The 26,297-nt window shown below is 39.8% G+C and overlaps 1 protein-coding gene across 6 annotated transcripts; it reads left to right on the top strand.

Moving 5' to 3' along the window:
• Positions 1-2,714: 2,714 nt before the first annotated feature.
• Positions 2,715-26,128, top strand: rbms2b (RNA binding motif, single stranded interacting protein 2b). 6 transcript variants are annotated; one of them, XM_055013011.1, is made up of 14 exons: positions 2,721-2,903; positions 10,628-10,821; positions 14,430-14,488; positions 16,274-16,365; positions 18,428-18,585; positions 18,844-18,923; positions 19,067-19,167; positions 19,259-19,305; positions 19,389-19,482; positions 19,586-19,636; positions 19,814-19,924; positions 22,852-22,932; positions 23,008-23,089; positions 23,262-26,128. In XM_055013011.1, the coding sequence occupies exons 1-13, from the start codon at positions 2,832-2,834 to the stop codon at positions 23,083-23,085; spliced, it is 1,218 nt and encodes a 405-aa protein (XP_054868986.1). In that variant the 5' UTR covers positions 2,721-2,831; the 3' UTR covers positions 23,086-23,089; positions 23,262-26,128. The 6 variants fall into 6 exon arrangements, with proteins under 6 accessions (XP_054868982.1, XP_054868981.1, XP_054868986.1 ...); XM_055013010.1 differs by having other exon boundaries at positions 2,726-2,903; positions 10,625-10,821; XM_055013007.1 differs by having other exon boundaries at positions 2,715-2,903; positions 22,852-23,089.
• Positions 26,129-26,297: the final 169 nt, after the last annotated feature.

The raw sequence follows: 26,297 nt of genomic DNA, 5'->3' as shown, positions 1-26,297 counted from the left end.
AAACAAAGGTCAAGAGACCCACCCATTTTCCATTGACTATGGGTCACTTTTGACCCATGTTGTGCATCAAAGAGTTAAAAAAAAAAACAGATCTAGTTTTGTTCAGTGTACATAAAAAAGAACGTGTTTTAAATTTTAATGATGAGACTTTAAACTGAAACTTTACAGAACAATCACTCAAGCCTGGATGATGCAATACATAATAGTTTACTGAAATCTCCATTCCAGTATTTACTCATTAACACTGTGCTACGTTCTACATCTAGGCTATTCTGGCCTTTAAACAAAAATGAACATAAGGTTGCAGATATGCTTTAAACATCTACTACGTCAGACAACATGAATTCACTTGTAGGCAGCTTCATGAGGAGTTTCAGGATGGAAAACAACTTCAAAGATCTTGAATATCTATTTTTAGTACAATAAAAGTTATAGCAGGTCACAGTGAGTCACTTCCCACTCAGGAAATACTAGTAAAGGAATATTCCACCTCTTTGTCTGATGAGTCGTGACTTGATGCTCATTTAGTTTGACACTAGCTGCTAGAAAACACTGGCTGAAAAGATACAAAGATAAAATCTGTATTTTTAAAGCTCACTTCAGTTAGACCATGCAGTGCAGAACCATTGCAGTTGTGTGGCACTAAATATGCAAATGGTGTACATGCTGTCTTCTGACTTTTTTTCCTGTGACAACACTCTTAATATGCCCAACATGGTGTGTACTTGGCTGCTTCATAACATCCATTCTGGTGTAGAGAGGCTGTACGTTGGACCAACTATAGTAAAAAGAATGGATATATCATTGTTCAGTCTTTATAAAACAGTCGGTCTTTGAAACTGTAATGATGACAAAAACTGAGAAAAGAAGGCACTTTGATTTATCCAATATGGGACAATTAATTAGGCTTGGATGATTTAATATACAATAGTTTATTCAAATCTTCATTATTTACAATACTGGATCATTACAAGTGTGCTACTATCTACATCTAGGATACACTGGAATTAAAACAAAAATGAACAAAATGTTGCCGATATGTTTGAGGATAAGATAATATGAATTTTATTGATTTCTCTTTGGGGAAATTTACAACATGTTTTCTACATTTACTGCATCAGATGTCATGAATGTACTTGTAGGCTGCTTCATGGAGGATTTCAGGATGGAAAACAAATTATAAAATTCTTCAAAATCTATTTTTGTACAGTAAAAGTTACATCAGGTCACAGTGAGTCACTCAGGAAATAGAATTAAAGGTCTGTTCCTCCTCCTCCTTCTTCTTGATGCTCATTTCGTTTGACATTAGCTGCTAGAAAACACTGGCAGAAATGCTGCAAAGATTGGCATCTATATTCTAAACTTCACTCCAGTCAGACCTTGCAGTGCGGATAACTCTATTCACTGAGTATGTGTGGCACTAAATAGGTAAATGGTGGACATACTGTCATGAGATTTTTTTTCTGTAGCCCCACTCTTAATCTTCCCAACATATTGTGCACTTGGTTGCTTCGTGACATCCATTCTGTTGTAGAGGCTGTTTGTTGGACCAATAAATACTTGTGCCCCTGCATTAACCCTCGTGTCGTCCTGCGGGTCAAAACTGACCCGTTTTAAAGTTTGAAAATGTGGGAGAAAAAAAACATATTTTCACAGTGAAAACTTCCACATTTTCAACATTTTTTGGGAAATTTTTGAACATTTTTTGCCGAAAAAAATACATGTTAAAAAAACATTTTCACAGTGAAAACTTTCACATTTTCAACATTTTTTGGGAAATTTTTGAACATTTTTTTTGGGGGAAAAAAAAGAAGTGTTAAAAAAAATGTTTCTTTAAGAACATTCACAAAAAAATCTGCCAAAATCCAGGAAATTTTGCTGGATTTTGGTTGATTTTTTTGTGAATGTTCTTAAAGAAAATATTAGAAGTTGTACTGATATATAAGATAAATCCTTTATTTCTCCCCACGCCAGGGGAAATTCACATTGTTACAGGAGCTTATGTAGCAATAGACGTAGTAATAGAAATAAAATAATAATAGAACAGTAGTAATAATATGTGTATATATATATGTAATCACTTTAGATATCTTTAGGATTTTTTGGAAGATTTTTACGCATGTTTTGAAAATATTTACAAGAATTTTCTTGCCAAATTTGGGAGATTTTTAAAAAAATAAAACTGTTACGGGAAATTTTTAAGGAATTATTGGAATTTTCTTCCTGAAGATTTTGCAAATTTTCAGAAATTTGGGGAATTTTTTTGCTGAATTTTTGTATTTTTTTTTTCAGACAAGGAAACAATATTTTTTGGTGCCTGTAAATGAGGACAACAGGAGGGGTAAAAAGAATGGATACATGACTGTTCAGTTTCCTTGCCCGCTGCTTCATGGAGGATTCCAGGATGTAAAACAATTTTAAAATTCTTCACAGTGTACTTTCAGTACAGTAAGAGTTACATCAGGTCACAGCGAGTCACACAGGAAAGAGTAGTAAAGGACCATTGATGCTCATTTAGTTTGACAGTAATGTTACAAAGATTGGAATCTGTGTTTCAAATCTCACTGAGGTCATATATCTGGATACATCTGGATGCATCTGGAATGACTGGCATCTACACCCCGTCTGTCAGCTGTTTAAACTCCTGAGGTAAATTGGGGATGTGTTGCGTGGCTGTGGACATGACACGGTGAGAGAGATGCGGTGAGATGTGAGCGGTGATCGTCCAGGCGGTGCACAGAGAGACTTCCAGCCTCCACCGCTGCTCCCCGCTCAGTCTCCGAGGCTGACGTCAGCTGGCTGCTCGGCTCTCCGCTCCTCCGGAAGAAAAAATGCTGCTCTCCGTGCCGCCAAGGACAGGAATCAGCCCGTACAACGGCTACACCGGCAAACACAGCAAGAAGGTAAACACACTTTCCACCCTTTTTTTTTTTTTTTTAAACCCGACTCTTCCTTTATATCCTCGCCGCGTCGTTTTTCGAGCCGCCCGGTTCGGAGCCCGTTTTAAGCTGCAGTGTCCTTGAAAGTGGATCACAGGCAACGCTTTTAACAGCCAGCAACGTTTTTATTCGACTTTGTGGGCTTCTTTCTCGGCTTTAAACTAAATCGGGGCCCGTTACATTGTTGCCAGTCGATTACAGTTTGCTTTCGTTTGTTCCGACACGGTCGCTGCTCTCTTCCTCCACCGAGTCAGATCAGCTCACATATTTCACTGTACAAGCGCCTAATGCTCCACATAAGCCAGCAAAAGCGACAAATAATGGAGTTTCAAAAGGAATCATTGGGGGTTTGGAGAATGTTTTCAATGAATCAACTACAAGTTATGAAAGTTTTTTTTTTTCCTCTTTTACGCGTACAGATATGCCCCACCCCTCCAGGCTTACTAATGATTACAGAGGGTTTGCATGGCACTGTATGGACAGAGGAAAGTTACAGAGCTCATACATGCAGCTGACACAAAGCCGTACTTCCGATGGAGCTCTATAAGGTCAAATATTGATTACTGAAATTAATAATTCATGGAGTGACATTGTTGTCCATTTTCAACCACTTTTCTTCTGTGCAGGCTGTATAGATTCACCTCCAAGCACATAATGTTCATGTATAAATAAAAGAAACTTTTAACTTTTTATCCCCAGAATGTGTCAATCAATAGGTTTGATTGGTGTTTAAAATACATAATAATGTTGACATCTGGCTCAAAAGTCCCTCCTTCACTGCGTCATTCCCGTCCCCCTGCCTCACGACTGGAAGGAATTCAGATTGCTCAGATTAATGACCTGGAATTCCTGGAATCCTGCATTCAGACAATGTGCTCGGTTCAAGAGGGGGCTCTCCAAACTTTTTTCCTTGAAAGAAGACATGCACTTTTTTTTTTTTTTTAAAGCCACACATTTCACATCGTTGGCACGCCAAAGTCACACAGAGGGGAGACTTGTAAATTCAAGCATCAAGAGGTAACCCCTGGTCTGTGCCATTTACTACGAGGAAAAAGGGCGGAGAAAAGAAAAGGGATTAAGAGACACCCCCCCTTTTCTCCTTTTCCTCTGCTTTAGATTAACTCCCTCTTTTTTCATTCTCCCTTGTGTGTTTCACATACCTTGATTTCTGTCGAGAACAGACTTTTTAAGCGCTGAGATGAAGCTGGATTGACTCAGGAGACGGAACAGCGAGGAGATCTCACCTTTGAGCCACGGGACCTTTTTCTTATTCAGTTCTTCCCACCTTCTGCAGTTTTTCTTGCCTTCTTTTTGCCCGCAGCTGCAGAAATTTAATATAAAGACATCGTACCTGTAATACTATGATCTTTTCCACTGCACCTTTTAAGGTTTCTTTAACCAAGCAGGTAGGACTCTCTCTACGATACAACACAGCTGAAAACCATACAACTGTTGCATTGCATAAAGATTAACTGCTTTGTTTATGACTTTGAGTTTACTTGTGTACTAATGCAATGCTACTTTATGGTGATTGGAAGCATATGTGTAATACTGTGATATCATATTCTACAAGTCCGTTCTAACATGCTCAAATTATGTGTTGCCAGAGCGATGTAGCATTCAAGCATCAATCTGGCTCTTCTGTCTGCAACTCCTACAGAGTTTAAGCCATACATCCTTCCTCATGCAGCACTCATTGTTCTCTCTCTGCTGAAAAAGTCCTTGAGTCACCTGCACTCCCTACAGGCATCACCTATGCTCCCTCCAACTCTAATCACCTCATCGGTCTTTAGCTGCAGCCCTGAGCACACTTCCGCTCTCTGCACCATGCTGTAGACCACTTGATGTAGTTATCCTTCTTGCATAACTACAGCAATAACACAAGGATTTGATTTATCTCTCTGCAGCTATAACTGATAGTAATGGATAAGTGAGCGCTGCGTACATTTCCAGCTGCTCTGTGCAGAGATGCTGAAACAACAGCATCCGTTGCTCAGGGACATATTGGAGGAATTAGTTATTCACGTAAAAATAAAGTTTGTGCGTCAGTTGTAAATTATTGTGTGACGTGCATTTCCTGCATTTTGGAGAGTCGATTCCCACAGAACTGGAATGTGGTTCAATTTACTGAACGCTAATCCTGAACCCGACACATGGCCCCCCACATCCCCTTGTCCACGTCAAGAAGAGAAACACAAACATTTGTGCGTTGCAGGGGAATGTAAAAAATGCTCAGAGATGACACTGTTATGGATGTAGCTGTAAACAGATGGTGATGTGAGGAACTGTGGACTGAAGTGTAACAAGTGGGAAGGAAATCTTGCCATGAGGTCAGATTTTGAGCACAATTTAATTCAGGGAACATGCAATTCGTTATTCCCAGCCATGTATATTTAACCCTCCTGTTGTCCTCATTTATGGGCACCAAAAAATATTGTTTCCTTTTCTGAAAATTATCCAAAAATTCAGCAAAAAAAATTCCCCAAATTTCTGAAAATTTGCAAAACCTTCAGGAAGAAAATTCCAATAATTCCTTAAAAGTTTCCCTTAAAAGTTTTATTTAAAAAAAAATCCCCCAAATTTGGCAAGAAAATTCTTGTAAATATTTTCAAAAAATGACTAAAAATCTTCCAAAAAATCCTAAAAATATCTAAAGTGATTACATATATATCAATAAAACTTATAAGATTTTCTTTAAGAACATTCACAAAAAATCAACCAAAATCCAGCAAATTTCGCTGGATTTTGGTTGATTTTTTGTGTGAATGTTCTTCAGAAACATTTTTAACATTTCTTTTCTTCCACCAAAAAATGTTGAAAGATTTCCCAAAAAGGTTGAAAATGTGGACATCAGAAGTTTCACTGTGAAAATAATTTTTTCCCCCACATTTTCAAACTTTAAAACGGGTCAATTTTGACCCGCAGGACGACACGAGGGTTAAGACTTTTCTCACACTTTCTGGCATTCTCTTTCTAACTGCATTTGAGTTCTCCTGCATGCACATTTTCTTTTTGCACCATTACGTTGGACATTACCTTACATGGGTGGCAAAACACCTGGAGCTGGCGGTGAAGGCAGATGGGGAGCATGGAGCTTGCACACTGCCATCCTTTTCTCAGAAGGAGCCCAGCAGAGCAGTCTTAATGAGACACTACCTTCTGACTGGAGAGCACATGAGAGGGATTAGCACTTTCCGTTAACAAGCTCAGATCCCAATTAGACAGGCCTCGCTAGCCAGGCTCAGGCCCAGACTCGGTCTCCCGTCAGATCCTATCTCCCCGAGCCGCTGCAGGTGCATCCCTCCTGATAGTCAGCGTGGGACGCCTACAGTGAAGGCAAGGGAAAGCGCAGGAAGAGGCTGTGATTGTGGAAAAACAAACAGTGTACTATTGATGCTAAAGAAGAGAGGGAGATTAGAGAGGCTGGCTGCGATGAATGGGTTCTGTGAATCACTGTGATCTTCTCAGCTTGACTGAAAAGACAGCCTTCAAGTTGTGAGGGCTGATTCCACATCAGTTTGAACATAAGGCAGCTGGTTGGTGAGGATGCAGGAAAGCTTGCAAAATAGTCACTGGTGTTGCTACTCATGGCAGTAGTAGGGAGGATGTCGCTGTGTTACATGTTATAAAATGTATCAGTAATGAAAGACATTGATTCAGAATACACTTTTAGTCAGAAGGGAAAATGGATTTCTGCTAGGGAAGACTGGTTTTTATATTTCACATATGATCATTGTCACTTCTACTTTGCATGCACCAATAATATGTCATTTTACTTAAGCTTAGCTATAGATGAAGGTTTGAAATTCATCTTCTTTGTGCAGAGGGAACACACAAATACACAGGCTTTCTTGTTATTAGAAATACACTATAATTAAAACTTCACATGTAAAAACTCACGTGTTAACAGTCTATGGATTTTATGGATTCCATTTCTGTAAAATTAGCTTTATGTTCAACATGGTTTTAGCTGGTGAAAGTATCATTAATCAAACTGAGATATGAGATAGCGATTAAACTGTATCTAAAGACGTCCTATATAGGTTTCCTGAACAGTGGTTTGAAACTGCATTGTATTTGCAGCTGTTGCCATTTTTGCAGTACCTGACTGCCTTCACTCCCCTGTAGTTCAAGAATGAGTGAAGCGTAAGTGGAGCTCTGCAACTTCTTCGGACCACTCTACTCTACTGTCTTGATACCCACCTGTTACTCTGAGTAGCTGTGCTCCTAATTATGCACAGCTTTAAGTCTTAGCACAATTTAAACAAGTGAGATATATAAGAATTTACTTTCTGCACAGTTGTCATGAAGGATGAAATTTTCTGTAGAGACCAGAAGTGTTTTTTTGTATCAGGCTGTAAACTGGTTTAATTCTGCTGTAAAGTTGGACATTTAACAGGGAGGTCTTTGGGAATTGACTCGCTTTTGGAGCCAGTCTCAAGTGTCCATTTGAAGAGCTGCACTTTTTGGCACTGTGGTAGCTTCATTTCTCAGCCCCGGTGGTTGCCACTTGTGAATAACATGTAATAGTTACATTTAATGCAACAATACTCGGTGGAAAAACTACCAGCTGCCTTGCATGACAGGCAGACCTCCAACTAGCAAAACAATTACCTGTTGATTCTACGCTTATATTCCATGGCTTGGGAACACATTGTAGTAATAATAATAATATAAATGTCATTTAAAAAAATAATAATAATTTAGCGGCTTTGTCTCCATACCTTGATGCCTTTTTACTTCTTTTTTTTTAAAAAGCAGAACTTCCGTGTCGACTGATGTGATGTGATACCAATTAAAATGCGTGCAGTTGGAGCTGATCGGTTGCGGTTTGTTGGAGTGCAAATGACTGGTTGAATTGTGTATTTTTTGTTCCTACCCAGCCGTGGTTTGGGTGTTTTTGCATCTCACAAATCTGATAATTTCTGAAATGCTTAAAAACTCATATTTATGATTTAAAATTTGCATAATTCTACACCAGCGCCTCCTTCAGATCTTTAGTCTCCGCCACTGTCTCCACCCACTCCTCCGCTGTTTACAGCTTTAAAACTACTCTGTGCTACACAGTTTCAAATTGTATTATTTGAGTAATTCAGATGTATATGTTTGAGCTGGAAACCAAGTCTGAATAAGAATAATGATATATAAAGTCCCACCCTGCAACCTGACAGGATTGATTCCGTAGGTTTGTTACATGTGAAACTCTAGAGGTCTGAATCTGTATTTTTGAGACTCATCAGTACACTGCAGTGTCAAAGTGGAAGTGCTCAAACATGGTGTTGACAGCTTTTCCCCTTCATTTCATGTCTTCCAGCATATAAAAAATGCCCAGCGGCATATGTTGACTTGATTTTAACCACAGGGGGTGGTTAAACTTTCAAGTCAGATTTATGACCTTTCTAACCCCAGTTTAAAGCGTGCTCTTAAATTTTCTACCATTTGTAAAGTGTTAGTTGGTGCACATCAAACAGAAATAGACGGGTCGTAATTAGCTTGATTCCAGCTGTCTTTATCCCTCTTTGCTAATAAGCTAATGGCCCAGTGGTGACCTTGTGGTGTCCAACAAAGCATTAGGGGTGAGCGGATTGATCTGCAGGCTCGCAATGAGAGTCTTTTTCTGAGTATGATACATGTGTCGGAAGGATCATCTAAAAAAAGAAATCATACATCAGTTGTCAGATCACAACCTGGACAGATGAAGACTGTTCTTAGCCCTGTAGTATTTGCATCTCTGCTGTTGAATTCCACTATAACAGACATCTGTTATTTACCATTATAAACTGTCTTGTGTTATGCTTGGCAATGTTCGGCAAATAAGTTGGTAAATGCATTCAGAAGTAGCCAGTTAATAATGCATTTGCTTCATAAATCTTGGTATTTTCCTCATTTACGTTATACTACATTAGATGCTCTGGTGTGACTTGGTGACAGATTAAGACCTAATTTTGTGGAACTGCTCACCACTGAAAGTAATCCCATTGTTCCCAGTGACCTGACCTGTTGAACCCAACAAGTCAAACAGTTCCTCCTCCTCCTCCAGCACTGAGAGGGAAGCAGGACCAAGGTCAAACGTTCAGTAAAATTGCGGCAAAGATGTGTGTCATTAAGACTTACATTAAGTATATGTTCTCTGAACAGTTCAGTTCATTAATGTTTATAGAAAGTGGTATCCAGCCATGCAGCTAATTAAGGTTTGGAGATTTCCCCCAAGACAATAGTGCTGAATGGAATTTTCTTTGTCCTGCTCAAGACACCAAAAAATTCAATTATTAAAAGGCCAATTTGAAAGTTTCTTTTGCAGAAATAGTGCCCTGTTTACTTTGGATAAGGCACAGACCTCACCAGGAACTAGAATTATGAAATCGCTCCGTCTTCACCCCACAACATACAAGCCTCCCTTGCAGTAGTGCGGAACACAGCCACATTAATTCCATTCAGGTTTATTGTTTCACAGTCGTTTTTGCATTTATTCAATCACTCACTTCATGACATAGGCAAAGCATAGTACCTGTGTTTGCTATAATTTTTTACATCTTGCATGTCTGCAAACGCTAGCAACTCTCTGAAATGCTATTCTGTTCAAAAGTCCGTCTGTTTGAACGTCATATTTAAATATATAATGGGGTAGAGTATGTCTCAATAGTTACAGTCAAAGCAACAGGTACAGTATACTGTGTGCATCAGATATACAGTACAGACATGGCTTTAAAGCCACAATGAGTATCAGTCTTCACAAATGGATGTATAATATGTTTACAGACAACAACATTATACTAGGTAGGGTATGGTCAGTATTGCCACAAAACTGTTCTAAATTTCTTGCAAACAAGGAAAAATATGTGTATTGCCCCTCATGAATCAAGACTTGTAGTATCCCTGCCTTAGTTAAAGAGTCTATCAAGACATTTATCCTCAGTGTGATCTATTTCAATTGTTCAATAAATATGTTATGTCACTGTAGTGCCAACACTGAATGTTACACATTAAATACTGAATTATGCTTTATTTTTGTGCAGGCTGATAGTGAACATTGACTCATAGAACCACCATTCATTGATCTCCTGAGCAAGCCGTGCACTGTACATCAGAGAAGCTAAATTGTTTCTTGTTGCTTGTAGGGACCAATGCTGCTGATATGTTTGACTATAAATGTTTAAAGTATCTGTGTAAGCTTGTAGTCTGTGATTTGTATGATTCTGTACACTGCTGAAGGGCACATTGAGGGCCTGTAGTACAGTATCTACATACTGCAATCATATGCAAAAGTATTTTCTGTAGGATGGCATTTAATATGTGCATGTTTTTGCACATTCTGCTCACTGTGCACGCTACAAACTCACATATTGTTCTTTCTGATATTTCTCTTTGGATATATAGTACGAATTACATGGTATTCATATGTGTATTGTATCACATATTTATCTTTTACACAAGAAAAATGCTTTACTTCATATCTGTCGTTTATATCATCAATCTCATCTCATCCCACCTGACCTTTCAAGTCAGATTAAGCATTACCTGGCTGCTGATGTCCTGGCTCTAACTCTCTGATTGGATTGCTGTGTCATATCCAGTTAGCTCCCACATCAGCGTACATATCCAATTTCATGTGCCTTCAAGAGTATTTGCCTTGTGTAAGACTACACCGTTTCAAATGTGACCGTGCCTGTGCGTTTGTTCCGCAGCAGACGTATGTGTCCCCTTCCAACCATCAGATGGCTCCACCAAGCCCCAACAGCAACACCACCACCACCACCACCACCACCATCAGCAATGGCAGCAGCAGCAGCAGTGGGGGAGAGCAGCTGAGCAAAACCAACCTTTACATCCGTGGCCTCCATCCAGGAACCACAGACCAGGATCTGGTCAAACTCTGTCAGCCGTAAGTCACCCAAAAAACCAATTGCTTCAACGTCTGCTCATGCACCCAATAAATCTCAATCCGCTGCCAGCAGGAGCCCAGTTAGAGGAGCAGAGAAGATTACGATAGAACAGGGTGATGGGTGATGACTTGCTGGCTGAAATTCTGGTTACATGGGTGAATACAGTTGAGGGATTTCTTGCATACCCTCTTTGTGCACACATGCGCTTAAGCACACCTTTTTAGGTATTCCTGTAGTGTAGAAGATGGCCAGATTTTCATTTGCGAGCTTTTGGGATTCATGCTATAATGGTTTTATGGAAAAAACAGCAATCACTGGGGCTGCAAACTAACAGCTTTCAGTTTGGCACGGCTAAGCACAGACTTTCCAAGAACTAGGTACAGAATGTTTAGTCTTCCTCTCTCACGCTAATTCCTCATCTTTCTTGCTTAAACATTGAACCTGTATGAGTTATTGTTCCTCTGTCTTTTTACATAATACAATGTGATGACAGTGAGGCTCCATCGAAACTTAAAGTCACGTATAAATACCGCACAGTGACGCTCATCAGTGCGAGTGTGTGTCTTTGAAAACTAGGTTGTGGGTAACATGTAGCCAGACATCAAACGCCAGCATCATCCAATCCATCTGATATGTTTGTTAGGCCTCTCAGTGGAAGACATCAAAACACGTAGGGCTGAGATGAATGATCTGCTTTTACTTAATTGAATTCTGGAGCCTGGTGATGAGAACCAGAAAAGCCGGGGAGAGGAGTGAGAGAAAAGGAGGGAAAAAGGGGGCTTGAGAGATTGAATAAGGGAGGGAGGGAGAGAGAGAGGGAGGGAGGGAGGGAGGGAGGGCGAGGCCTGCTATTTTACAGCTGTCTGGAAGATATGGCTCACATGAGGCTGCCCAACCCTACAGGAAACGGCGAGCCCAGGGGAAAGGGAAAGACAAACAAGGGCAATGGCATGGGGGAGTAGGGGGGAGGATGGAGAGAATTGGAGGGGGAGGAGTGAATGGAGTTCAGGGTTTGTGTGTCAGGTGGTGTTCTGTGGGGGTAGTTCTCATATTTCTGCTTTTACAGAGCAGATAAAATCCCTGCATGAAATTTGCCTTTTAGCAGTGCACGTTAAGGCCAATGCAATTTTCACTCAAAGCGGACTGAAAGAGGATATCGTGTCCAATAATAGCTAATAGGAAATAAGCTCGCAGATGAAGACGCAAAGCCGTAGGAAGGCAGCCATGACTTCCACCTCAAGTTTAGACAGTAAAAAGTGTGCGTACTGTCAGGACATGGCTCCCCTCCTCCACACCCACAGTTGCTGTACACGAGCTCTGAGATGTACTGTGTACGGAGTGAGGGATGAGAGGAGGGGATGGGGGTTGCTTCTCCATCTCCGGCCCCTGCAGTTGTCTCTCTGGGTGCCTTGCTGCCGCTCCGGTTCTTGCCCTGGTCTGTCTCTGGTGGCTGGCCATGGATGGACATTGGGCCGGGCTTTCTCACACATGGCTGAGTCTCTAGCCCCTCTTTTCACTCTGCATCATGAAGATCGAGACCTCTGAGCACAATTCAGTGACTCCACTGCGAGTGTGCAGCAAGCATAGCTCACAACTTTAATACATGTCATCATGTGAAGTGGTAGGCTGCCTGTAATTGCTGTCTGTCCACAGCGGTACTGCATGCAGATATAGGAAGACAATGTCGGAATGTGCACCGAGACCAGTTGGTAGGGTCTTATGGCTTAGAATCGGAAACACACCATGAAATAGTAATGTTATATAGGATGTCATATGCATTATACAGAAGACATCCAGTTAACCAACACTGGATGGGGGTTGCAGAAAATTTGGATATCATAAATAAATGTGTGTCTGTTAGTTTTAGCCACAGGTTAGGGTTAGGGTTGTAAAATAGAATTGTTAGCAACCTAAAATGCTTTTAAGTAGGATATAGAGACAAACTAAAGACTGAGGACAGAAGTTGAACAAGATATTAGATGCTGTAGGCAGCCTTTGATTAAAAATACGTTTTAAAGTGGTTCTTAAAGCCTTCAGTAGACTGACATAATTAAACAGCAAAACGGAGTACACTCCATTATCTGAACTTAAGTGGACAATAGTGTTTTAGTATCAGTTATTTAGGTTTCTTGCATCACTCTGTGTTGAGATAAGCGTGTAGTCAATCCTTCAGCATTCATATGTTTATTTCCTGTAAATACTGCATACAGGAAACATGTACTGTATTGTATGTAGTAGTTCAGTGTACTGTTGCAGTGTCCAAATCCAAAGAATAATTGGATATTTCAGTGAAATTAAGCGTGAGATATTGTCACAGTTAACCTCAAGCTGCTTTTTTAAAAGAAATAGAAATAATTTGCAGACTTTGTCTGAAGGGAAAGTCGTCGATTAAAAATATGTTAAAAATTGGTTCTTAAATCCCTCAGTAGACTGACGTAATTAAACAGCAAGATGGAATACACTCCATAATGTGAAATGAAGTCAACAGTTGTAGTTTAGTATCGATCGGTCGAGAGATAGATTAGTGTGTAGTCAAAACTTTAGCATTTACATTTATATTTCCTGTATATGCTATACATATGACATATGTACCACTGTATACAGTAATAGAATGTACTGTTGTCATGTCCAAATCAAAAGAATTCTTGGATATTTTAGTAAAATTAATTGTGCACTATTCTCACAGGTAGCCTTAAGCTGTGCTTTTTTTTTAAAGAAATGCAAATGATTTACTGACTTTATCAAAAGTGAAAGTCAAACTATTTCATCTCCAGTCTGGGAGCAGATGACTATTAGCAGCTCATTCCTCAACCCTTACATGAAGACTGTATTTTGAAAGTGACTTCTCCAGCCCAGATAAAATGAGGCAGTGATGCAGTGGCGCTGGACGTAGACTAGAGCTCACTGCGGAGGGCACTAAGACCCAGTGGAGGGCAGAAGGCTGCCTAGAGAGAAGCTGGTTAGTAGAATGAGTGTGGCTGCGAGCCAGCATTGGACAGGACAGCCAAGGAGAGGCATATCAGATTACACTGCATGCACATGCCTGGAGAGATGGGAACTGATAGATACTGCTGCACAGAAGCATTTGGCCAAGTCATGCATTATCCCATGCATCTGCAGTATCTGCAGCTGAGTAGATCATGCAGGATTTTTCATATCGATAGCTCATTGTGAAGCAACCTGAAAATGCAGCAGACACATATATCTTTACCAAATTGTCACATCATGTTTCCCCTTGAGGTATGATCCCTATTGACATCTGTGTGTGTGCACTGGAATGAAAAAGATATGGGAAATCTATAGTTCTCTCTAGCGTGCAGAAAACAAAGGACATTACTCTAATTTCATTTCATATACCCCACCCCACCCCCCTTTTAAAGATCCCCCTGTACATATAATTTATTATCAGATGGTATAATTGTATTCAGTGTCACTGCACTGAATGTGTCAGGTGAATTATAATGCAGTCATCACGCACCACATGTGTTAAGTTTAGAAAGAAAGTGCACTGCCTCGCCATCTAATACTGAATGTAAACAAGTAATTATTTTTGGTGTACAGTGCAAGGACAGTCCTGAAGTGTAAACCTCACCTTTTATTTTTGCAGATATGGGAAAATTGTGTCCACCAAGGCCATCCTGGACAAGACGACCAACAAATGCAAAGGTGAGCCATGAAGGCATACGCAACTGTTGAGCAGGCTGGGATTGAAAGATCAGTTTATATGGAAAAATGACAGTGTGTCGTGTTTATGTTGAATTTTCAAAAAAGCTTGTTGTATGAGAGCCACCATTACACACAGGCAGTATTCAGGTTCGGGTTGGCAACACTAAAATTCCCAGGGTCACTTGAAGATAGTAAGGCTTGTATAGGAATAAGGACAATAAGACAATCACATTGTGTTTGAATGTAGAGCATCTAAAGTAATAGGAAATATACTCAAATAAATATTATTTTAACTGTCCATCTACGTACAGTCCAGGTCAAAAGTATGGAGTCACTTAGAAATGTCCTTATTTGTGAAGGAAGAGCAGTTTTTCCAATGAAGATAACAGTAAATTAATCTATCTATCTATCTATCTATCTGCTCATTTTTTTCTGTATTTGGGTTTTACAGATCTTAGATTTATATATAATGTTATGTATGTTACATATGTATTTTTTATTAGTTTGATCTTATTTTTGCTCATTTTTTCTATATTTGAGTTTTACAGATTTTATATTCATATATATGTATGTTACAAATATATTATTTCTTATTTATATATTGTTTTTGCTCATTTTTTTCTGTTTGGGTTTTACAGGGCGAGACATAGTTAAGGTGATAAATGACTATTATAGCTAGAAATGGCTGATTTTTAATTTAATACCTACATAGTGGTACAGAGGAACATTTCCAGCAACCATCACTCCTGTGTTTTAATGCTACATTGTGTTAGCTAATGGTGTTGAAAGGCTAATCGATGATTAGAAAACCCTTGTGCAGTTATGTTAGCACATGAATTACAGCGTGAGTTTTCATGGAAAGCATGAAATTGCCTGGTTGACCCTAAAATTTTGAATGGTAGTGTACGTTTGAATTCTGTGCCTTGTTGAATGTTTTAACTTTTTGTTAAAGTTGTTCATGTTCAGTTTATTTCAGTTAAATTTAATTTACATAGTACCTGTTGGGTGCAGTGCTATCTCAAGGCCCTTTACATACCATGGTGAAGACCTTACAAAAGTATACAGAGAAACCCATCAAATCCAAAGTTTCCCTTGGATTTCCTTTGAGCAAGCATGTGTAGTTTATTCCTATCGGATGCTATGGTACTTTTATGATTGGATTTTATATTTTGTCTGTTGTCCAAAAAAAATGCATGCTCATGAATGAAAAAATTTGAAAATGTGAAATTATTACTATTTTTAAATGACAAAAAATTGTAATTTTTACTATCTGATTGCCAGATATAAATGGGGAAAAATATTCACTCACGGCTAGAAATGCATTTCATCTTCATAGATTATATTCTGTTGTATTGTGCCGGTTCGGTTCAGAGAGCCAATGCTCAGTAGATAAAGTATTCACTAAAGTCTTATCTTGTCACTTGATGTTTTCACTGCGTATCAGCAACAAAGAGATAAAACAGAAACAACATCGCAGGTTTGGCACTAGTTTCTCATCGCTGCTGTAGCTTGATTGCACTTGTAAGGTATTTGCTTTCAGTTGCCAAGTGCACACAGTGTGTTAAGCTTCACACTGCACCTATTTAAGCACAGGTGCATGTTGTTTGACATAATATAAGCAGTGTTGTTTGACTCCTCATCTGTCCTCCATGGAGAACCACAGCCCAAACCCAGTAGTCTGTTTCACCAGATTCGTGCTTCATAAGTTCTAATTTTGCACCTGCAGTATGCATGCGTCCCGTTGTCATAGCGTGTATGTCTCAGTGTACGTTTTGCTCCCTGCAGGCTACGGGTTTGTTGACTTTGATAGTCCAGCCTCGGCTCAGAAGGCAGTGACAGCGCTGAAGGCTGGTGGAGTTCAGGCTCAGATGGCCAAGGTAAGAACCAAACTTGAGATGTTTGGCTGGTTTATTTCTAACAGCGTTGCTCTAAGCTTAATTTAGCGTAGATTTCGACAGTGTTGCAGCAAAAAAGTTAAATAATGACTTCATTAATTCATGTCATATTAAATGATGAGTCATTAACCTTGCAGCGGAGAGGATGTATCTGCTTCATACTCCCTCACTGTCTCCAGCTCTTCCTCTATCTCACCTTATCCCCATGTTTTCTCAGTCTGTTGTCATATGAGCCGGGCTTTATGAATGTAAGTCAATTAAGCCCTCAGTTTGTTGGTCTATTCGTGCATGTGTGCGGCACACTGTACGGGTGTAAATCAGTGTCTTTATGGGTATTAATGCGCCGTAGAATGCACAAACAGGAGTCCACAGATGCACACAGGTACATGTGTGTCCATAGTGGCGACGGTGTTTGGGGAGCATGTCCCAGGGTCTGCTTTCTGAGCTCCACGTACAAAGGACCTGTCTGTTCTCCCTAGTGGCATCTGACTCAGTGTCTGAGCAGCTCCCCAGTCAGCAGGGCACCGTGCCCAGTCACCCGCCCTGTCAACGCACAACCAGCACACACACACACACACACACACACACACAGCGCACTTGACACTCGCACATGCACTTCAGCAGCCTTGCCTCAACCGGATTATGACACACACACACACACCACCAACACCCTGGGAAAGCTGATCTCCCGTTAAGCTGGATCACTGACATTCATACAGCTTCTTGCTCACGAAATAACTCGATTTCATTCACCCCCTTCAAGCTGGGTTTGCAACGAGACTCGCGTTTGCGTCAGATTTCTCTCTGACTCACCCGCAGTCAAAATCCACAGTAGGTCTTCTACGCTCGCTCCTCACGGGTTCCAGCTCCTTCGCTAGTTTGGTGTGAGGGAGGAGGAAGGTGAAGGAGAAATCACCTTCATCACAGGTCACAGCGATTACACATGCATTATTCATAGGATGGAAATTAACTCACACTGCACTTACAGGTTTTTAATCACATCTGCACTCCGAGACAATGAATATGCATAATGGTTAGAGGGGGCTGCAGATTGGTTATCTTACAGGATACTGTTGTTCAGATTCAATTTGTTTGAGCAGGGTGCAAAGAAAAGAGGAAAAAAGATTGTTATAAAGCATAAAATGAAACCAAGGCACTGCATTAATCTTTTTCAGTATATTTTCTAATCATTTCACATTCAGATTTTGGAAAGCTGCATCATTTTTCTGGTTTTATAAAAGCCGACAGTGCCAGCCTCTGTGTCTGCATTCAAGGTCAGGATTACCGCAGGAATATAACGGCTTGAATGCAAGCGACATATTATTACTATGGTCTAGGAAACAGGATGATAATATTTTCCTGGTGGGGGGGATGATAGCACAATGCTTCAGATGTTCTTTAGATAGTTTCCAAAGGTCTTTGTCCAAAATGTCAATGCTGTGCTCTCTCTCTCCATCAAGAGAGAGCGCATAATCGTTTTAGCTCATCCAGGGATGGAGAGCCATATGAAATGTAATTATGCTTTGATATCACATTACCTGAATCCTCCTAAGAGGCTGGTCGCACAATGGCCTATTTTTTTACCCTTTTGGTAATAGCACACGAGTGACGGGAGATGAGAGAAGAGTTTCAGGACGAAAAAAGGCGATGAATAAAAGTAGAAGTGACAGAGATGGAGACTCAAAGGTCTGAGGATGGAAGGTGCTGAGTGTTGTACAGATTAGTGTTTTGAGAAATAAAATTGACTCAAAGTGACAGTTCCAGCAAGAATATTTTCTCTTTTGTCTCATCCATGCCGCTCAGTTTCTCACACAAAGTCAAAATTAAATCACCCTTTCTCTCTTTCTGTTTAATGTCCTCCTCCTGCCTCCTGTCCAGATATCAGACATCCCACATGCTTCCCGTTAAATGTGAATTTCCTCACACTGTTACCGGCAGATTTTGATGGCTGTTGATTTCTGGAGGCCTCCTGTGATCCTGTCACAGTGCTCATTCGGTTATATATCCTCACTCATGAATTCTCCTCTGGCTTCTCTCTGGTCAGCAACAGGAGCAGGACCCCACCAACTTATACATCTCCAACCTGCCGCTGTCCATGGACGAGCAGGAGCTGGAGAACATGCTGAAGCCCTTCAGCCAGGCCATATCCACACGCATCCTCCGTGATGCCAATGGGACCAGCCGAGGAGTGGGCTTTGCCAGGTATTAGCTTTGGATATTTAGCAGGACAGTTTGATCAAATTGAGTTGTGACAATGCAGGCTCATGTGTCGAGTTAAAGACTGAAAACTTCAAATTCAATTTCAAACATCAGCACTGAAGTTACACATGGACTCTATTCAGTATTTATCAGGCTGAGTGAGCCCTCTGGTGGCCATAACTGGTAGAAAATCTCCAGCAACAACACTTGAAAGCAGTGATGGCTTGTCTAATGAGCACTGAACATGACCTTTGACTTTAGGATGGAGTCGACAGAGAAATGTGAGGCCATCATCCAACATTTCAATGGAAAATATATCAAGACTCCACCTGGAGTTCCAGGTGAGTTTTCAGTTTTGTCTTTGAGCTGATGTATTTTTTAAAGATAGAGCAATATTCTTTTAACAGTCCAAAGAAAAGGTCTAATGCAAAGAGTGACTGAATATTATCTTTTCTGACATTTCCTTCTGTTGATCCTGGTGCAGTGCCATCAGAGCCCTTGCTGTGTAAATTTGCTGATGGAGGCCAGAAGAAGCGTCAGAGCCAAGGAAAATATGGTCGGCCCTGGACAAGAGATGGGGAGACTGTGAGTTTATGATGTTTTTAAACTCTTTTTTTACCTCTGCTTAGGCTGTTTTCATCCTCATAATGACACACTTTTTGTCTTTTTCCTCTAGGGAGGAATGACCCTCACTTATGACCCCACCACAGCCTTACAGAACGGGTCAGTACTACTACTGTCTTATACAGCCCGGGGAGTGAGGTTTAGTTGCGGTTATTAATACTATTGTGTCTCTATTTCTGCAGGTTCTACTCCTCTCCCTACAGCATTGCCCCCAATCGGATGATGGGGCCAACCTCCCTGTCCCCATATATGCATTCACCTGTGTCCACCTATCAGGTATGGACACATTTTCATACAACTTTGATTTGGAAAGTTCACTAGGTTTGCTTCTCTATTTTGATCCATGCATGTTTTCGCTACTTGACATGTCTCCCCACAGGTACATAACCCATCCTGGATACATCACCAGTCATACATAATGCCGCCCACAGTGAGTATCTTGAATCCTAAAGCTGCTGCTAGTCTTTATTCCCCTTCTCAGTCGAAACCTCTTAATATTCTGCTGCCTTCACACTCTGTCAGACCGCCGTCAATGTTCTCTCTGACTCTGTTTCCTACCAACAGTGCCTTTGTCCTGATGCTAAAAACCATTGAATGTTTTGCACAGGGAGCAGTCCTGACACCCGGAATGGACCACACCATGTCCATCCAGCCAACTTCCATGATGGGGCCCCTGACGCAGCAGCTCAGCCACCTTTCTATGGGCAGCAGCGGCACAGTGAGTAGAATGTAGATTATTTGGTATTGAGCCATCATTGATTCAAGGATGTTTGTTGTCATTGTATTTCTGCAATGAAACTTTGTTGGGCCTTCCACAAAAACAACATAGTATAACAAACAACGAACAGCTGTATGAAACAAGTATTTTTATTTTTTTATATATATATATATATATATATATATATATATATATATATATATATATATATATATATATATATATATATACATATATAGTGGCGTGGTGGTTAGCACTGTCGCCTTGCAGCTAGAACAGGGGTCACCAACCTTTTTGAACCTGAGAGCAACTTCAAGGGTACTGAGTAGTACGAAGGGCACCTTGTTTGATACAAACTTCCTCAATAGCAAACTTGCGCAATCATCTTCTATAATAATAATGATGAAAATAATATGTAAAAAGACTGTGATCACATTTATGTTAATTATTCCTTACAATAATTATTAACAACGATTTCCACAACAATGACGGTAGGAAACACACACACATATGGAAATCTGTTTCAATATTTGAAAGTCAGAAGTATCCCATCTCTGAAACTTTGGTAAATATCTTTCTTGGCACTTTTGTATGAATCAGCATATTTGCAGCATTTTGTTCAAAATCACACCAGTTACATTTTTGTGCAAATTATCACTTATAACATCTTTAGGAAATCATTAACCGTCATCAAATCATGTGCAAACCACTACCTTTGTAACATTCTTGAACAATTCATGAACTCTGTCTCATGTCTGTACAAATTATCAGTTACATAAGAAAAAAAAATCAACTCTCACATTTTGAAATGAATCCTGTCACATTAGTACTAATCACCAGCATTTTTCACCAGCACTGCAACATTTTTAACAAATCATAACAACAAATCATTCCATGTTTTCAACAAATTATTTTTCATATTTTTGTGTAATGGCACGGTGTTCTGAATGACAACATATGTTACCTCTTTCTTTGTCTGTAAATGTGTGTTAGTGGGAAGCCTGGCATTGCAGAGCTTATCATGTCTTACCTTTACCTTGCAGCTCACAGTTCAGATGGTTCAGTTTCTCAGTGATGTCCGTTAAAAATGCCAGGTCAAGAATCCACTCAGTGTCCTCAAGCAGCAAGGTGTCTTCCCCTTTGGATTGCATCAACTCTTTGATTTCGGCCAACAGTGACAAAAAACGCTGCAAAACTGGTCCCCTGCTGATCCATGGGGTTTCTGTGTGTAGTAACAGGTCACCATGATCAGCTGACACCTCCTCCAGCAGCACCTTCAATGTCCTGGTTGTTTGGCTTTGGAGCCATTTATGATCTTCACGACACGAGTCATCACATGATCAAATCCGGCCACTTTTGTACATACATATGTCCTGCTGGTGAATGCTGCAGTGGTAATGTAGGAATGTTGGGAAGTCTGGATCACCTCTGCATCGTACAATGAAGCCTGCATGGCGACCCGTCATGGAGGAGCCCCGTCCGGTCGTCACTAAAACAAGCCTTTCTAATGGTACATTTTTCTCCACGAAAACACTTTTCGCAGCGTAGGAGACGTCAAAGCTGCCTTTAAGTCCCGGGATTTTCCTGTCCATAGTCCGCATACAGTCTCTGTGCTACCAGGTGGCTAGTTAGCATGGCTAGTTAGCATGGAAGCTTTGTAGCGGCTAAAGTAGCGTCTCTCCACATTGTGCCGCTTTGCCGACGCAATAGTCGCCCCGCAAATAGGACACATACATTTATCTTTCACTGTCGTGAAAAACAACTCTTCCTCCCAGTCACCGTGAAAATAGTGTTTTCTCTTTCACTTCTCTGTCATGTTCTGGGGGTAAAAACCACGTCTAGCTTCCCAAAGTGTCTGCGTCCGGACGCTGCAGCAGAGTGACGTGGTGGTTTGACATGCGCAGTGCACTTTGACTCGGACAAGGTCAATGTTCATTTACACCGAAGACATTTTTGTTTTAAAAAAAAAAAAAAAATTATAATAAATATTGTAATTTAAAATCTGCGTTAATGTAGGTATTTTTGATTTAAAAAGAACAGCAACTATAACTTTTATAAGAAATTTGATGGTGACTAGTGTTATTTTTAGAAGGGGGGGGGGCACGTCACATGGTCCCTGCGGGCAACCGGGCGCCCACGGGCACCGTGTTGGCTACCCCTGAGCTAGAAGATCCCTGGTTCGCGTCCCGGCCTTCCCAGGATCTTTCTGCATAGAGTTTGCATGTTCTCCCTGTGCATGTGTGGGTTTCCTCCCACAGTCCAAAAATATGCTGAGGTTAATTGATTTTTCTAAATTTGCCTGTAGGTGTGAGTGTGAGTGTGATTGTTTGTCCTGTTTTTAAGTTACTGTAGTGTTTTTAAGGTTTTTTTTTTGTTTGTTTTTTTTTTACTGTGAAGCACTTTGGTCACCCTTTGGGCTGTTGCAAAGGCCTATACAAATAAATTGTGATTGACTGATCGATTTTGGAACTTTGCAGTCCATTTCATTAGACTAGGGTCCCAGAAACATAACCAATAGATGTAGACAGGTTCAGAATTACATGCTGGGTGACTGTGCAGATCGTAATAGTTTTAGTGGTAGTGGCCTGGAGGTATGCTTGTTTTTTTTCCTATCTGTCCTTTTTTTTCTCCTTTTTTATAAAAATAATTTACAATTTTTTTCTTTCAATTTTTATTATTATCTTAAGTATATGTATATATCATTTCACATTATCTGCTTTATCTATCTTCATGTTTCTATGGGCAAGGATGGAATGATGGAGGGGAGGGAGAGGGAGGGGCGATTGTTGGTTGGGTGAAAAAAAAAAGAAAAAACATGAATCTGTAACAATATAATCCGTTCCAATATAGAGACAGTTTTAATTGACAGTGTTATTGCCACTGTAGCTGCCGTGTCTTACTAACTTATCATTTCCATTCTCCTCCAGTACATGCCTGCAAACACATCTATGCAGGGGACCTACATGCCCCAGTACACCCAAGTGCCTGCCACCAACATCTCAGTTGAGGTAATGACCTCTCTTTTAGTGTTTAACACTAAAATGCTGTGCCAAACGATAACTCTTCATGCTTCTTTCTCTCAGGAAAGTGCCGTCCAACAACCTGTTGCCATAGAGACGCCCACAGAACACACAACCTACTCCTACCAGCATAACAAGTGAAGCGGTGGGTTTTGATCTTTGCTCGTGTCTCTTTTTTTTCTTTTTTTTTTTCTGTGCCTCTGCATTGGATACATCTTAGTCCAAAATATTTTGTCTTCTTGCTGTGATGTGACTGCAGAAAGAGGCTGAGCTGTAGCTCTTGTTTCTAATTGGCTGCTCTTGTCACCCCGTGTCAGATGGAGCCGGAGTGATTCTCAAAGGGCCCAAGTGCTGAAACTCAGCACAGTGACTCTGCACGTAAGGCACCAGGCACTCGGGAGGAACAGGAGCTGTTCCGCAGAAAGGACACACTCAAAAAGAAAAAAAAAAAAGATATTTTCTATAAACTCATATTTTAAAAAGAACTCTTTTACTCCAAACAAGCAAAGCTGGAGGGGAGCAGGCAGTGGGAAATGGAGGAACAGAACAAGGAGCATCTATTTTGATAACAGTCAAGAAAAAAAAGTCACACACACTACACATTTAACAGGTTTTCATATTCTTTTCTAATGCTACTCCGGGGAGCTAGAATGAAACCAGGAAAAGAACATTTCAACACCATGTTTTATTTTAAGTCCTGTTTTGTTTTGACCTTTTTTTTGTAAGATATGCTGATTTTACATCTTTTTTTTTGTCTGATACTTTCAGGCTTTGAACCTGCCTTTTTGTACATAATTCTTTGTTTCGGTGTGTATCTACCTTCACATGTCCTACTTTGATTGGTGAAAATATTTGAATACAGAAAAAAATTGAAGTCCTTCAAAAAGCTGATGACTCATTGTAAAGCGATGTGGTGCTGACTTGGATTAGCTTCTCTTGAAGGGGCAGCAAGTTTATCAGGTATGAGATCTTACCTGTAGTGGTCTCATTTCTTTTTTTTTGGCACTTGACTCTCAAATAATTTATAGTTCCAACAATCTCGACAAAGCTTCAGACAATCAGGAGATTACTCTACAAGGAACATTTTCAGATGATGGTCATCAGTGTCAGATCTCACAGAGCAGATTTCTCTAAAAAGAGATAAACGGATTTATAGCATTCCAGATTTTACTATCAGAAAGTCGGTTCACTTTGAGCCGAAGAAATCCAAAGTTGCTTAACAGGGATCACATCTCACACATAGCTGCCTGTAAATAAGAGATTAAATTTATTCAGGCTTTCTCTTGGTTTTCTTTTTTATCCATGAAGAGAAGCTTCAGTTGTTTTAATAACTACATTATACCAAATGGTCTGGACATAGCGATGTATGCGTTGCTGTGTTATCTGATGTTTCTCGTATCCCTTTTATAAAAGGGGAAGCTGACTCTCCACCAAGTCCCAAAAAATGTATTTTCTGAAGCAAAAAAATTAGTTGTTATTTAAGTATGAAGTTCTTAGACATGGAGATCAACTGGTGAAACACTATTTAGGTGGATTGTTCTGGCCAGTATAGAGAAGCTTTAATACTGGCCATTGCTGTGTGTTTGCATCTTCTTCTGCATCTCTGATTTCCACCTTCATGTTTTTTTTTTGTTTTTTTTTTTACATTTGTTATTTAAAGGTTTCTTTTTTTAAATTCCATTTTAATACTTTTAAGACGATCCTATTTTTCAAAGAAGCTTTGATTTTATTTTTGATAGTGTGTTGTGTGCTTCAAATAGTGCAAAATAGAAGTTGTTTTTTTTGAAATAGTGATTATTTGTATTGTTCGTTTGCATACTTTTTGCTTGTTCTGGTTTCAGTGTTGATGTCAAAGAGGCTTTAATATTTTTTAAAAGACATTTCAGTTCCGTCTGTGTCACAAATGTTGGCACTTTATAAACTGTTCATGGATGAAATATATATGCTCGGTTCAGTTGCATTGTTACAGAGCTGTACCCACAACAGTTGGGATCAGCATAAGAGAAATTTATGTTTTAAAAAAAAAAAAAAAAAAAAACTCAACTTACCTCATCCTGCCAGAGTGATGTAGATTCAGTTTGTGTACAAGGTTCACAGGCAATAAGCAACTGCAGTAGGTCTCATGGCTGTTCACAGCTGGTACTGTGTCCACATCCTTTAACTCTTCCGTCCAATGTTCGGAAAATACGCCCGAGGTCTGATGATCTATGCAATTAATTTATTATCCTTATAAATGCAATACTACAGATATCCAAGAGACACCTCACATTATGACGAAGGATCACCTCACAGATATACATTCTGGCTCTTGTGGCTTTTATCTTTAAATGGATTGTTTTTTTGTTTTCTGACACATCCTTGGTTCATAACTTGATAGTGAAATTGCTACATTAAAAGGGAACTATTTCATACCAAAATGTGGTTGTTAATATTATCTTGGGAAATGTATGAACTCTAAAAAAAATATATGAAAAAAATGATGGCAGGTCTGGTTTGTGTGTATAGAGGCAGGCTTTGCTGACTTGTCTGCTCAAGTTTTATTTTCCATCGACATCATCCGGTTGTTTTAGGTGTGAGTCACCCTTCCATCCAGTTTCAGTTTTCATGGTATGGTTTTGTGTCTCACCTCGTCCTGTTTGCTAACTTGCTTTTCTTCCATGAAACTTTCATTTGTAGTAGAAAATGAAACTTCACAGAAATGCCTTAGATTTCACTGGAAGGGATTGTGAAGTGTTTTTTTGTTGGGCTTGACCTCTGACTGGAAATGATTTCATTGTACTGCAGATGTTTTATGAAACTACTCTGAACATAGAAGCAAAGAAGCGTCTGAACTTTAAATCACTATCTGCTGTTCCGTTGTCATTCCATTGTGTTAATCCAAAAATACTGATGAAAAACTGAGCAGTGGCTGATTCAGTCTAAATACATTTTGCTGCTAATTATGGATTGGAAGTATTTGAAAAATCTTTCAGCTGAAGGTCATTCAGTCTGTCACACATGGCGACAGTTTCTAACTCAACAACATCCATGAAGTCTTCTGTTTTTGTGCATCAAACCTCTCCTTAGTAAACATTTGTGCCATGATGTAGGTCTTCTGTTTCCTTCATAGAAAAAAAAATCCCCACAGCTATGAAACTCGGTCTAATTTTGAATTTGCCATTTTTTAATAAATGTTTTTTTTCCACTGTGGTTTGAGTGCTTTTTATTACACAAGAAACCATTTGCAGGTTATATCTCGTACAAGAGATAATGCACTTCAAACAAGCCAAGAGACGTACAGGTTCTGTTTGGGTTTATCAAATTATCCAATGTGGCCGTTTTATATCAAACTGATTTTGAGGTAAAACACAAAC

This window comes from Amphiprion ocellaris, chromosome 8, assembly GCF_022539595.1.
Source record: "Amphiprion ocellaris isolate individual 3 ecotype Okinawa chromosome 8, ASM2253959v1, whole genome shotgun sequence".
NCBI lineage: Eukaryota > Metazoa > Chordata > Actinopteri > Pomacentridae > Amphiprion > Amphiprion ocellaris.
This window is presented reverse-complemented; position numbering and strand designations above follow the sequence as displayed.